General features: G+C 38.1%; 1 protein-coding gene across 1 annotated transcript; it reads right to left on the reverse strand.

Annotated features, from left to right (window-relative positions):
* Nucleotides 1-464: 464 nt before the first annotated feature.
* Nucleotides 465-15,240, reverse strand: LOC128879889 (uncharacterized). Its single transcript, XM_054129442.1, has 16 exons — nucleotides 15,000-15,240; nucleotides 14,215-14,276; nucleotides 13,553-14,138; nucleotides 12,703-13,487; nucleotides 11,756-12,481; nucleotides 10,575-11,681; nucleotides 10,376-10,478; nucleotides 9,333-9,417; nucleotides 9,134-9,161; nucleotides 8,435-8,959; nucleotides 7,352-8,367; nucleotides 6,399-7,266; nucleotides 5,977-6,326; nucleotides 5,498-5,870; nucleotides 5,358-5,428; nucleotides 465-5,168 (listed from the first exon to the last, which is right to left on the reverse strand). Exons 1-16 carry the CDS (start codon nucleotides 15,121-15,123, stop codon nucleotides 4,184-4,186), a joined length of 7,794 nt encoding a protein of 2,597 aa, XP_053985417.1. The 5' UTR covers nucleotides 15,124-15,240; the 3' UTR covers nucleotides 465-4,183.
* Between the last annotated feature and the right edge of the window lie 195 nt (nucleotides 15,241-15,435).

Here is a 15,435-nt window from a genome sequence, read left to right on the forward strand (position 1 = left end):
TTTTTATTTTTTTAACTAAGTACATTTTGGAAAAACCGCCTGCACTGTTTTCGTAGATAAGGCGATTCTGCGTCAAATAAAAAAAGTCCGGACTCGGTAGGTCAATTGTAGCCTGAGTAATTGATACTGAAAGACCAAAAAGTACGATTTTTCAGGAAAAACAAAAAAAGAACAAAAAAGGCGGTTTACGTTTTAGGCCCCTCCGATACCAATAGAAGAAATACCAGTTATTTATCCTATCATATATTATTTTCGTGTATTCTTTTTGTCTCCCTCAATGGTATCTGTATAAAATATGTATTTTTTAAATGAACCAATGACTCAGTCGTACGTTAGTTTGGAATTAGCATATCTATAAATTATAAATAGAATTGTAAATGAATTTTTAATTTCCATATGTTAATTTTTAAAAGTCATCACTGCTAACTACGAAATCATCAATTGTTTCTTCTGTGAATTCAATCTACAATAGAATGCTACTATTGGATTGGATTTACTTTTAAATTGTTGTCTGAGATCGTTACCAGAAAGGCGTCTATTAATTAGGAGACTTGAACAAAAGTTAATTTTAATATATGCTTGTTAGCAAAAAATATGAATGGTTTCTAGAAAACATTGTGAAATTTCAAATGGGTAAAAATAACAGTGGAACGTATCCTAGTGTTATATGTCCTATTTTTTTGATTAATTCAACTACATAAACATAATATTAAAATTAAATTATTAATTGATTAATTTTAAAGAATTAAAAGCGATGGTTATTTTGAGACAATATATTTATTTCTTATTAATATGGAGTTTTCAACAATAACAGTGTAATAGTAGGCGTAACAAGAGAGACGAGGTAGGTTACGAGGAACCTAACCTAATACCGTACGCCAACAAGTCACCGTGATAACAGAATATTCATGATTGTTATGGCTATAAGTACATGTCTTTTCTACTTTATGATCTAAAACAGTTGCTATTTCATTGAAGTTGTAATAAGACAGATTTTGCAACTTTAATGTAATTTGAGTATTAATGGACATTGGTTATTATCATCTCCCAAATTAATAGTGCGATAATAAATCAAATGTACTTGATGAAAATCAGTATGTACAGTATGATATTCCAATGTTATTATAATTTTCATAGATTTTAATCGACTAGCTTTGAGCATTGCATTCTATGCAGTTAAGAAATTTACAAGTCAACTACCATGTTGAAAGTTACATTTTGCAAATATTAAGAATTTTGTATGACATATCAATTGAATAGTGTAGTTTTTTCTGTTTCAAATTGCCGTTTTTCTTTCAAATCTATTTTAATCCTTCTAATCCTCCATAAACCTAGTGTTAATACAGTTTATCGTAAACCTAAACAAGATAATTTTCTCTCAAATAAGATAATTTCTTACAAGGAGCTTTCGCTTACTCATAGTCTATATATGAGTGTTTTCAAAGAATGTTTTTTTTCGTTAAACGAGATTTAATGTGGTAGTAACATTAGTTGGCAGGATTTTGAAATCAATGTAATAGTAGTTGAAATTATGGCAGTGCTTTGTAGTGTATAATATTCTTATTGCCATTAGAGATTGAATTAATATATTATAGCTAATATGATGTTAATAATAATATTTAAGTACTAGTTATTTCTAAGAACTGAATTTGCAAAAATTTACTTTAAATCTATCAAGCGGTAACAGCTTCTAGTCTTCTCTCGTGGCAATCTCTTGCCTTTATTTAATTTTCTGAATGATGTAATTTTAGATCTATTGCTTCTATATTATGGATTTTATCAACTGCTTTGCATACAGATAATGCATTTCGAATAGTATCTGCTTCTTTCAAAATTACCACTTTACAATATCGATTTAGTTAGTGGAAAGAGCAGAGCAATTAAAAATTTATCATTTCATATGTGATTCAATTAAAAAACTATGTCAAAAATAAAATACATCTCTTTCTTAAATTAAATAGGCCGATTTACACTTTTAAACATTAAAAGCAACATCGCCATATAATTATTTGATCTTCTTCTTTAATTAATTTGATTTTTTAATTCATTAGCACAAATGCAATTACAAGCAAATGTAAATTTTTGCTCTAATCTTTCCATACAAAGTTCCAACTGTATAGGTTCTTGTTGGCGCACAATGAAGTAGGGGGCTCGACCTTTAATTCAGTGCAATAATGTCTCTTCAGGTATCTAGTAGAAGACATGTATGTACAAGGACTTTCGGGAGACAGATTTGTTTTATACACTCTGGAACAAATCGTAAAGAGAACGTATGATCACTACTGAACTAAATTACTGGTAGAACCCACTTATCAAGAATTACAGCTATAATTAATTTAATTTAATGAGTCTATCTTTGATTTATTTAGGCTTGGGTGACTCTAAACTGGCCCCCTATATTTGTATTTTGATTACTTCCTGAATAAATTGCAATATATTTGAATCTAACTTAATAATTCCTGTAACTCAAAAACACACAAAAATACATTGACAAAACATTGTCATTTGTAACGCGCAATCGATGAGTTCGATGAAAGAGTTACTCTAAAAAATCTGTATGATACTAACAATAGGCGCATACATATGTATATGTGTATATACATATACATATATGCCCTGATTATGTAAATGACCCTAATGAAAACGAACAAGATAATGCAATTATTCAGGACACTTTCATCTGTAGCAGTCATATGTTATCATGCAGTAAAATTGTAACACATAAGTGCACATAATTGCTAAACGAAAGACTTATTTGCTTGCGGAAGTTGGAACGTGAAGCTCCTGCGTTCACTGAAATTCACACGACATACATTCACGAGAGTTTTACTCGTTAACACTTTCAGCAATTTAATTATAAGTCCGAATACAGCGGTCTAACAAGAAACTATGAAACTAAATAACTATCTCTATGTAATTGTAATATAGCGAATTGTTCAGAATACGATAAACGCTATTCAAGTAAAGAATTGGGCGGATCGACTATTCCTAAGGCCTCGCTCATGAATTATTTTAAATTAATTTAGTCCCACACATTCACGCTACGATCTAAGTTGGATAGCAGGATTAAACGAGTGATTGGAATCACTTTCATCCGATTGAAAGGATTTCGTCGTCGGAGGAGAAACGAAAAAGGGATACAAACATCAATCGACAACGGTAGTTTTCAATTCCGACCATGTCTCGCGTGCAATTCCTGAATAAATTTCATCTATCTGTCTATCTATCAGTCTAACGAACCGACGAAGGATACGCTTTTTTTTTTCATGTAGATACAGCAAACGCACGATTACCATGTCATCTAAGATTTTGTTGATAATCACGTAATGAAGTCATGAAAGAATGAATCATGAACTTTGTATGTTTGCTGATTGCGAGTTACCTACAATCGGTAAAAAAATGATTCGGTCGGTTAAAATTTCATTCGCCTGTAACATTTTCTCTTCGAAATGGGCGCGATAGATTTATGAGATTATGTGTGTTTTCGTAGTAAGTGGTCATTCTACGCCGAGAGTCCTTTGGGCGAGTCTCTCCCTCTATGATCACGAGCATTATCAAAGTGGCAGTATGCGATCCAATCCGACAAAAATTCTGCAAATCAGCGGTTTATTAATGTTTATCTTTATCCTAACGATGGAATCGTCCAAGTTCCTTTATGTGAATAAAGGAATTTTTATCAAAGTTTAAACAAATATCGATAAATGCATAATTGAAATTGAATGAAGAAATATGGCAGTGCGTAACATACAAACATAATTACAATCAAGAGAGACTCGTCCAGGCTGACGGTTAATGTAGAGTTAAAATGCCAACAAGAAAATATTTTAGTAGTTCGTTCAAGTGTCACTACTCGTTAAGACATTTCTACGAAAGTTTCTAGCACTTTTTTTTCTTTAATCAACATATCCTATTATATTATCAATGTACGCAACAACACGAATAGACGAAAGAGATTGTTCGCTCTTCGTAAATCTCTCGTTATTACACGACCCTCTGAAGATTGCCTATGTTTTAAACATGTGTTTTTTTTTTGTGTTTTTGCCTTTTGTTAAATTGTCGGATTCCTCTACAAATTGACCTATAAATCTGATATTGCTTAAATCAATCAAAGCCCCTCAGAGGCAACGATCCTCGAAGCTCTGCTTTCAAGAACTCTTTAAAGCGGCGCGGGCGTGTCGATCTATCAAGGGGGATGCAGGTCGCGATGATGGGCCCTGGCACTTAAAATAGCTTTCAATTCAGATTCTAATTGTTTTTTCGTTCGTTCGCTTACCGATCGGCCCCCCACCACCGGTTGGGCGGTGAATCTCGGCGATGGTAAATCGGCCATCAGTTTACCATTGTCTCTGTTTTCGTGACTTCTCGCGCGTCGTATAGGCTTCTTTATCGGCAGCGCGTCGTCTTTTATTTTCTCGTGCGATGGTCGCTCCAGGGACAAGGTCATTTCTTGGTTCAAAGTGCATGTGGAATCACCGCCAACGCCAACGCCAACGCCAACGCCAACGCCAACGGCAACGGCTTCGGAGGATCTGCTGATGTCGACGGTCCCGGAGCCCCACTCGCGAGATAACTTTCGTCCAATAGCCGACGTTAGCTCGTTATTAGGCGAGAGTAAGGGACTCTTGGACATTTGATAGTTAGACGAATGCGGTGGTCTTAAAGTGGCGAATACTGGGAAAGATTGTCCTCGTTTCGCTGGACTCCGAGAGTATCTCGGTGTTGGCACACCACCTCCGCTGGTCTCACCAGCGCACTTTATCGCAGGCGTGCCAGTTCCGGTTGAGTCGCTCCTGGTCGGGGCTAAAGGTCGCAACGTCGCGCTACCGCCAAAGTGTGAACCAAGACGCGGAGGTGGTGAGCCACCGTCACCGTGACTCAGTCGTCGTCCAACGGTTTCCAATGGACTTCTTGCCCTGAGATTCGTACTACTCAGAGTGAATTCTCTTGGTTTCATAGGGGTTTCTAAATTGATGGGAGATAATCCGAGCCTGGAGCCTGACAAATTGGTCGAGCTTCTGCTTTTCTCGGACCTCTTCGGGCTTCGAGGCATCAGGGGGCTTTTACTTCTACTTCTTTCTCGTCCTTTCACCGTCTTCTCGTCTGACTTAAACGTCGATACTTTTTCTTGCTCCTCTGCCACTGTCTCGATTTTTTCCTCTTGCTGAACTCTGTGGGAAAGAGCCGAGTTGTTAGTTGCAGCGAGGAGTATAACTGAACCAATAAAATGTTTCATGAAAATTTATTTGTCGTTTATCGTTGCTTGTTGCACAACATGTACTTATTGATTCAATTATACTCCTCACTGTACGTTGCTCGATTCAGATTATACAAGGAAATTACTGGCAGTTTTTAATTACCTTCGAATTTCTTGAATCATCTCGAAGAATTGAGCTTTACTTCTGCGTCTTTGACGCTGTTCGTGTTCCTTCTAGAACATGGTTACCTTGTAGATATATGAAGAGGCAGTTACAGGGTTCAGAAAGGAAAAATCACTTACTCGTTTCACGCTTTTTTGGAACAGAGAAGCAATTTGGCCTTGTCGTACCGTGTGAACTAATTCCCTCGCAGCGTGATGCGGTGACACCAGTTCCACGCAATTGATGAATCTGTACAGCTTTTGGGAGAAGAACATAACGTTCCGACTACGCCATATAGAGTCTTCCGGCCTGTGTCTCAATCTGGGCAAGGTGTATTTGTAAAACAAGTGTTCGCCTGCTAGTATAATAGTGCCAAGCACAACACCCATGCCAAGTAAACAAAATACACCAGCTACAGATGCCACGCCTAAAGGTCTGGGTTGTCCTCCTTGCTCGTGTTGGAGACCCGTGTCCATATCCTCTCTTCCTCGAATACATGGTAAACCACCGTACCTACAAAGTTCAACGTACCTTGTCATTTTGAAAGTGAGAAGATTTCTTAAACGTAAGTTAAATGCGAAGGATCCAAGAAATAGAACAGAATGTGTGTGTGATTTACCATTTCTCTTGTAAGATGTCGAGTAACCCGGTACTCGTGTAATTAGCAATTACTTTGGATATACTTTCTTTCAAGGGATGACCTTTTGTAAGCGCAACAGCGTACATGTCTTCATTTATAGTATCTCCAATCTTTTGTAAACGGCAGCCATCGTCAATCGCTCGATAGTAGTCCAAAATAGGAGTGTCTGCTATAAGAATATCTAAACTACCATTTCTTAGCCTTTCTACGCCTTCGGCGACATTCGCCAACGAATATCGAGCCATATGTGACCAGAGTTGTGGGCTTGCCTTTTGTACGTAGTAGTCGGCTGCTGATGCTCTCGGCGCTCCGACTTTTTGCAACAGTAACTGTAACGACATTTATTGTTAAAGCAGCCACATTTCGTTTAACATACTTGAGAATCGATTATAAATACTCACACTTTTATCGTCATAATTGCTTACTGCCGAATGAAAGAAAAGGCCCGCGATCAGGGCAGCTATATTGGCTGTGTAAGAAGCCACGAAAATAACAGAGAAACCTCCCCAAATGTTGATTAAAAACTTGTTAGGCCAGGATTTAGGGGCTTTGAAGGCAACCAGATGCCCGCATAGAAGACCCCACATTACCCACAAAGCAGAGGCAATTGAAAAGTTCTTGCTTCGTTGTCTGCCCCAAGGATTCAGACCAAAGGGGCTGAACCATTCGTACAAAGCCACTGCTATGGCAGTAAAGTTTAGGAATGTGAAAACGGCGATCCACAGTTCCGTACTGAATGGAAAGAGAAACGCAAACAGTGATATCTCGGATTTCAGCTTTGGCGCCGTGAGAAAGCTTACTCCGCTGAAGAAGTAAGGTGTCGTAAAGTCTACTACAGCGGCTCTATGGGCGGACACGCTCAGAGGTGCAAACGCAAGTTGCGCTCGACCGGAAACCAATTCTCCCATAATGCCATTCCATGGACCAGTTCTACCATTTCTCTTGCCGAACAAACCGTCCTTCACCAGGTATAAGTCGTAACGAAATCCTAATTCGCGGGATACCAAGGACATCAAGTCCATACTTAGACCGTAACAACACATCACGGTATTCCCTTGACGACAAAATATCCCTCTGAGACAAAGACCCTCTTGTAAGTTCGTTACCGTAGTGAACGGTGATGCAAGCGCAGTCACGACACGGTACATGGGCATGCCAATCTTTTCACCACCCTGTTCTAGATATGCGGGTACAATTCCACCTCCTGGCCAAATGATGGTATCCAGGTGAACTTCCTTCCCACCTTTAACAGTGCCTACTTTGGTCCATCTATGAAAGGAATTAAGTTATAATTAAGTTATACAAACACAAATGTATTTTGTGCACTATTAAACAATAGTAACGTTTGACAAACCTCAATTGAGTCTTATTTCCAGGGAACTTTGTCGCTTGCAAGTTCAATAATTGAAATTTAGCTTTGTCCTTGGAAATTTGACTTACAGAATTTCTCAATTTCTGTGTCAAGGTCTTAGAAACGTTACTCCTTATTTCGCTCATTAAAAATTTGGTTCTTCTTTCTGGAAAACATTCTGGTACAAAGTTCTCTTCGAGTTGTAATTCTCTTAACCGATCCAACCTGGATTTTACTTCTAAAAATGTTTCGTCCAAAGCCTGAGAAGTTTCTCTTATCATTCTGGATAGTATCGTATCGCTACCCATTAATTTTATGCCAGAAGGTCTTAATGCAAGCATACCGATTGGCATAAAATCTTTTGAATTTAATTCTTTGTCTGTTACTCCGACCTCATCGTCGTCGTCAAAATTAAAACCTTTTTCTTCTTGTTTACTTATGATTTTTTCGTTCTGCCATCTGTATTCTTGCAATCGATGTATATCATTAGCTAAACTTGGTAAAGCATGTAACGTTAATTGGCTTTCGGGTACAAGGTTTGCGCTTTGCTTTATGGTTTCTATTGGTACAGGATTTTCATTTGTTGCAACCGATGCTCTCGAGTTGTGTATAATATGCGAACTGATTATATTTGGTTCGTTAGGTCTTAATTCTGCCTTGAGGTCTAGCCAGAGCCATAAAAATCTTCCAGCGAGCATTTCAAATTTACCGGCAGCTGCAAGTATCCTTCGTGCATTGTTTAAGTCGCAAGCCATTACTATGACTCCTCCGCTTCCTCCTTCTTCTGCTACTCGTCTGATTCTCATTCTTAAGGTCTTGTCATTTGTTGGAAGGTATATAATCGTTCTGGGTATTAAGGTTGGCTGATTAGATTGTAAAAGATGAGTGACTGGAAGTAAAGTGGTATCGATGAGAAGAGTAAATGCATGCCAGTTTGCTCTATGCATTAAAGCAGCTGCAGCTGCTCCCACTTCTTTTGTACTCGAGCCTATACGACTTTCAAATTGTCCAAGGTTTCCCTGCAAATTGTGATCTTTGATTAGTCTTATGCGAATTATTCTAGCGAAAAAGTAAACCCATACGGACCTGTCGAAGAAAATCTTCGTGTGTGAATGGTAACCATAACGCTGGAAGATTTAAAGCAGCTGCAGCTGTCACAAGAAATCTGGCTGCCGATCCTCCCCCGATAATGAGGCTCAACACTGTTTTTCCACCTTTAATTTCGTTACAGAATTTGTTCAGCAACGATAGAGGATACGACATTGAATCCGTCTTTGGTGGAGCCTCTATGTAGGATACGTTCATGTCTGCATGAGACGACTCCAGCCTTGCTTTCTCCCATGCTTTTTGAATATCTGTCTTGAACGAGCTTTGCGATTGAGTCAAACCTAGCACGATACGCCATGGAGCATAAGATGTTCGAGGTCGTCCTTTGAGAGCCCTCGCAGACTTGGTAGTATTTGCAGTACAAGAAGCTACCGAGCATAACGTAACTCCCAGTAAAAACAGAAATACAACTTTCCAAGAGAAGCCAAACATCTTCAAGTTTTTTGTACTTCTCCTCTTCTTTGTTTGCTTAGCATTCTTCGTTTGTGTTATCCATGCAAGGTTCTAATCTATAATTATGACAATACATGAGTAATGTATACTGATACTAAAAGCTGTGATACATAGTGGGGTGTATTAGTTATTATTAGTCGCGAGCACGTTACGAGTCAATATCGTTTTGTTGACAGTTCCAAATAAAAATATTTTATATTTCCAGTACTCTCGCGAAAAGAGTACCATTGTGAAAGGTTGCAGAGTGGTCTTCCTGGAGAGTTTTTTTATCTCATACTTTTGGTAATGCGATTTTCGTTTTCGATCATTTACTTTTTGTTTATTAAATTTTTACTCACAAACACATGTTACACGTAAAATTAGAATTCATTCGGCCGATTTATTTTCATTTCCGATAAACTTGGAATTATTAAAGATAGTTTACCTTTTACCGAAGTGAATCATATGTCGTAGATCCGGGGGTGGATGAAGAAGAGCCCGAAGATTGCTTCTTAGCCACCACATAATAGCTATCGATTAGGTAACCGTATCAATTGTCGTAACATAATGTCAATTGGTCAGTGTGGAAGACAGGGATGAACCGTCACTTGCCCTCTTCTGGACGTCCTACCCAGTGCATAACAGCCATTTTCGAGCAGCCCCTCCCTTTAAATTTCACACCTACACTATTCGTCCATAGGTACATCTATGTATGCAGTACTTGTAATTTATTTTACCGTAATCATCAAATAATCATTTTTATTTCTCAATTTTAAATCGTTGTATTTTTTATACTTAATTACATTGTAGTAATTATGAATTTTTATATAGTTTTTATACATATAGTTGCTGTAATTTAAACTGAACTTTAAAATCTCATTATTATTAAATCTTTAATTTTTCAAGATGACGGATTATAGTTAAAATAGTGATAAATACTCGATATTGCAAATTTGAAACAGTTTAATATGCGATAGATCGCCAGGTCTCCCATGTATGGATGACAGGGATTTTCACTAAGGAATTAAAAAATTAATTCTGAAGATCAAGTGTTACAGAAAACAAGTCTGGATAGTATTCCTGAATTTTGATGTGTTAATAATAGGGTACAGGATGCAAAAGATGTGTATAAACTATTTGGCCGGAAAATATCTTTATATATTTGGAATCTTCCTTAATTTACATATGCCTTATATACATATATGTTATGCCGCAGTACACTTAATACAGTAAGTGATCTTACAAGGCTTTATATGATAAAGATGCATGTACATACACAGTAGCAATTCAAATGCAACTTCAACTTCAACTTTTGCCTTTGCTATGAATCCGTTACTTTGTCGCTACAGCTAAGATAACATAGCTGGAATGTAACACGGAGTTGTCTTACAATTAAATATAATATTCTCGGGTCTTTCCACTAGGAACTACCTTAATTATGGACATAGATTTTATTCTCTGTAACAAGTAACAGACATTAAAATTAACTAAATAAATTTTGTTGCGATGCATCATTTTCGAACGCGCTCCAAGCATTATTCAGTTCCATAAAAATCAGTTTCGCTATATTTTCGTTAGCTGTTCCTGCTTGCTGTAAACATAAGGAAAAAGAAACATGTATAGTTATCGTTTAAGTTGATATGTATGTATTCCTTATGTTTGAATTTGAATGCAACGCATGAGATACCTTGTCTGGATGCACAGCCAAGCAAGCTTTCCTATACGCTTTCTTAACATCCGCAGCTGTAACTAATTGATGCATCTCGCAACGTTGCCACCTGTCAGCTTCTGGCCATAAAACAGTATGCATCGAGCAGAGAAGAGCGCGTAAATTCCCCTTTTTACCTTCCGTCCATTCAGCTATTTTTAGTCGATCCGGATCCATGGTTTTGGCAGCTTCTACTTTCCGCATTTGATTTATTGTCTTTGGACTATCCTTCTCTGTTTTTCTCGAACTAAAAAAATTATATCCTTGACTCCCGAGTAAATCTTCAAAGGCATCTCCACTTGATTTAGTCGATTTATTGCCAGATGTACCGCTCTCTGGGGTATTGGTCTCGTTAGTTACATTGGATTTGTGCGTATTAGGACTCGAATGAATCGGTGTACTAGCCGGCGCAGGACTAGCAGACTGTGGAGTATTTGAATTTCTCGGTGTACCGTTCCAACTCGACGTCAGACCAGAGCCTAGGGAACTGGCAAGATTCGCGAATGGATCTTTGTTTTGTGCTGCAAAGTTTGGAACGCTCGAATTCCGTGGAAAGTTTTCCTCGATATTCGGAGACTTTGCAGGATTAGGTGTAGCATTTTGCATATTTCCCAAAAGATTCTTCGCAGAATTTCCAACCAATGGATCGAACAACAAATCGTTAACTTCAGGTTTAACGGTAGATTGACTTTGATCGAAGAGTAAATCGTTCACGTTTAGATTATTGTTAGCATTATCGTTTTTAGTAGACTGACCATGCTCGAATAGTAAATCATTCTGAACAGGATCGCTAATCGTGGGTACCGTGTTTTTCGCTTCTTGCTGAGTAAAAACACCAAAACCTCCTAAGAGATCACTTTCATTTTGACTAGAGTTAGAAAAAATATCTAATCCTGCATTCGCTGAACGTGGAGTATTTAAGGTACTGGTGTCTGGCATCCCTAGGTTCAATAGATCGGCTTCTTGGAATTTAATTTCCTCGTTTGTTTCTTCTTCTACGTTCTCTACTTCCTGAGGTACTTCTTGTTGTACGTTAACGTTGCTTGGTGCTTCGGCTACGGGTGCAGTGGGTATTTCTTTCTGAACCTAATTATAATGTAATTAAAATATTAAAGAAACGATATTAACTGGATTCGGTTCTACCGAGGCCTCTATCTTACCTCTTCCGATCGAGCGGTTCTAAAGTTTTCTAATGTCTCCTCCATTTCTAAAGTTGATCCAAATAACGCATCGGGTTCTGGTTTTGCCGAGGATAATTCTGCTTCCCATGGCGCCGGAACTCTAGCTAATTTTGGATTCTCTTCGGCTACACTAATATTTAAAATGACGCGGAACTTGCCGCCAACTTCAGGTGCATCGTCTAAATCTTTTCTCTCGAACGTTAAAGCAGTTTCAGTCAGAGGTATGTAGCCCGTATGAAAATGAAACGATGCGATCTTAATTCCGATCACGCGGCCAAGTTGTTGCCGAGCATGAAATATCACGATTGTAACGTCTCCGCGAACCGTTGCGTTAGCCAATGCTAAAGGAACTTTTCCCTCCATCATACCGAATAATCTCATCTCCTCGTACTCTGGTCGCTTAGTAGAGTAAACTAACGCACCGTTACTATAGACATCAATGTACGGTCGACAACCGTCCTTTGCTCTTGTGAACAACGGTACCGGTTGTATAATTAAAGTTCGAAGAGTCAACGGTTTCGTATGGGGAAGGACACCGCTACTCAATAAACTCATGTAATGAATACAGCGAAATTCTGAAGGTTGTAATTGAGGCGGCTGACAACGTCTTGTTGTGAATAACGCTATCGCTTCTTCGGGGGTTCTTAATGCTTTAGCATAAATAAGTAATGTACACGCAATTGTAGCGCTTGCACGATATCCGTCCTGAAATTATATAATTAAAGATAATTCTTCGTTTGTACGCGTTCAAATATTGCGAAATAAAATGTCTCACGTTGAGTAGCCAGCAAGCATTTACTATCTTTAGATACTAATGTATTTTAACAATTACAAATTATGAAATTACACGTATATGTTATGTTACGTTAATAAATGCTACTCAACATGAGACGTATTTAAACATTGTTGAAATGAAATATACTCACAGTACAATATAACACTACAACGTGATTGAAGTCGGCGTTCAAATATCGATAGATATCTTGACAAATTTGATATAATGCAGAGAGTAAAGGAGCATTCGAGTCCGACGAAGCATAGGCGAATGAACAATCTATATGTCTACCGGGAAGTCTAGATACGTTGGGTCGTCCACGTGACAAGTTGTATAATTGAATGCGAGCAGGAACTGGATGCCGTGCTTGAAGAAACGCTCTAACATCCTCCACGTGATTGGCTCGATAGGCGGACTCTATTCCATCCGCTGGATAGGGCATTATTAGTATACGAGACGTTAAGTAACTTGCGTCTAATTCAGTTCTAGCCATGCTTTGTTGCACAGAGTGCATCACTTTACTTGAGGTATCCTTTAAGTTACGTAGAATGCTACCAGCACCACCCTTTAATGAACTAAATAGGCCTGTCGGTTGAGCTACAGGAATTTTTGCCACAGCCGTTTGAGCTGGTGCAGGTCTCGGAGGTGGCATATTTACCGGAGGAGAGGGTCGCGGTGGTGGAGTAGGTGTAGCAGGTGGTGGGGCGGGTCTAGGAGGTGGCGGGGTTTTAACTACGATTTCTACTTTCGGGGGTTCTCTGGGATCAAAGTTATTAGATTCAGCTATCGCTGCAAGACGTTCCAGAATCATCGATGTTGCAAGTCTTCGAACAGGAGACACTTCTAAACATCCCTTTACTATTTCGTGGACACAGGCTAAACGAGGATTGGCAGGAATTGCTGGATACTTGCCATTAACGATTGCAAGTTTATTACCTGTAAAACAATATAAGGCTCAGAAAATATTGATCTTTATCTTTCGTACACGTTCCAATGCATACCTTCGGGAAATGGATGCCTTAGCGTTATTAGGGAATATAAGATACAACCCAGTGCCCAACAATCAACCGGTGGACCGATAGGCTCGTTATTCCATGTATCCATCATTTCAGGTGCACGATACATAGGTGTTGTATATTTTGCCATTTGATCTTCTAAAGTAGCACGTTTTTGAGCATTCCATGATTGATTTGGTAAAATCTGTTGAACGGTAACACTTCCAAAGTCGCAAAGTTTAATCAGACCATCATTTCCAATTAAGAAATTTTCTAGCTTTATATCACGGTGTATGAGTGGTTCAGGCTGTTGACTGTGCATATGATGTACAGCCTTTGTTGCTTGATACGCTATCTTACAAATTTGGGCAAGACTCAAAGAATTCGATGATAAGTTTCTCAGTATATCCGCTACCGTGCCACCTGAACAATATTCCGTCACCAATAAATATTCATATCCGTTACGATCTTCTCGCTCCAAACGTTGAGCGTATAGGTACTGAATTATATTTGGATGACCCGATAACCTTTTTAAAGTCTCTATCTCTTGTATAATACTTTTGTTTGCATCTTCATCGACTGCAATGAGCCTCTGAAAATATGGATACACGTCACAACAAATTCTTAATTCGCTACATCTACAATAATACAAATACATCGTGGCTCACCTTAAGCGCATATTCTTTTCCTGTATTAACATCCTCTACCAAGAATACCAAAGCCCAACCACCTGTTGACACAATGTTTGTAGTGTATTATCTAAATGTTGACAGTAACGAATGTCTTAAAGACAACTACTTATTTTTCTCTAATAACAGATAAAACAGTAATACGAATATAACCGACTGTGTGTGTTTTTAAATAAAACACGAGGTTGCATAATTTTTCACCATTCCGATATTCAGTATAAATTACATGCGTATAACATGAGTTGTGATATGAAACTTTTCTTTATTAATACCTAATCATTATGTGTGAGACATTTGAATACAATCAGTTCCATAAATATTCGTAATTTTTGAAATTCTGGATAAACTTTATACATGTATATAATAACACATTCATTCGGAAACCTCGAACCTATCATTTAATTTAGACAAATTTCTTCAATGGACATAGAAAGTACAAATACTTATGGGATTGACTGTATACACCAATAATTGATCTTGTTCGATCGTGTCTGAAAATTGATTAGAACAAAAACGTACCATACCACGGAATATTCAGTACGCACTTGTAATGCACCGTTAAATGTCAAAGCACGATTTGACACATGTCAAAAGGTTGATAGTTGAGTGTGCTGGCAGAGTATGCGTGTGTTTCGAGTTGTTTCAAGATAATAAAACAAAGAACGAATGCTTGTATAAGGCTACCAGGAATAATCATTGGCCAGGAGTGATTTTATTTGAACGAAATGGTATAGGAATCGAACGAGGAGTTGACAGAAACTCACCCTCGGCGAGTAGCCTGGTCACGCGTAATTTCACATTGTTGATTTCCAGTATTTGTCCAACGTATTCGTTTGTATTTGTCGCTCCATTCAAGTATCCCAAAGCAGACCTCAAATAATCCGACATATTTCTTTAAAAATATCCCTTAGAACCCCCGGAAAGCGTTCACCTAAAGTTACAATGCAGACAGCCGATGCTGTCCGGCCATACTGTCTTTGTGACGTCTTACCAGTGCTGTACATATACATTTTTCGCATCGATGATCGTCAGTGACGCACTCGCCAATTTAACAAGGGGTGCAACTACGAATTATAACATTTTATTAGATTATTGAAAGAAAGTAATTTCCAAGCTGTTTTGAATGTGGCGCCAGAAAATCTGTAACATGACGTTGCTCTTTTCTTTTCTGAAACTTTTTAGTACAAGCAAAACCTTCGT

Source organism: Hylaeus volcanicus, chromosome 7 (assembly GCF_026283585.1).
Source record: "Hylaeus volcanicus isolate JK05 chromosome 7, UHH_iyHylVolc1.0_haploid, whole genome shotgun sequence".
NCBI lineage: Eukaryota > Metazoa > Arthropoda > Insecta > Hymenoptera > Colletidae > Hylaeus > Hylaeus volcanicus.

Excerpts from the sequence above, each read along its gene's own strand:
- LOC128879889 (XM_054129442.1), bottom strand. The coding sequence starts at position 15,123 with ATGTCGGATTATTTGAGGTCTGCTTTGGGATACTTGAATGGAGCGACA. Across the intron at positions 14,277-14,999 it reads GACCAGGCTACTCGCCGAGG|GTGGTTGGGCTTTGGTATTC; the intron begins GTGAGTTTCTGT and ends TTGTGTCAACAG. Across the intron at positions 5,429-5,497 it reads TCCAAAAAAGCGTGAAACGA|AAGGAACACGAACAGCGTCA; the intron begins GTAAGTGATTTT and ends ACCATGTTCTAG.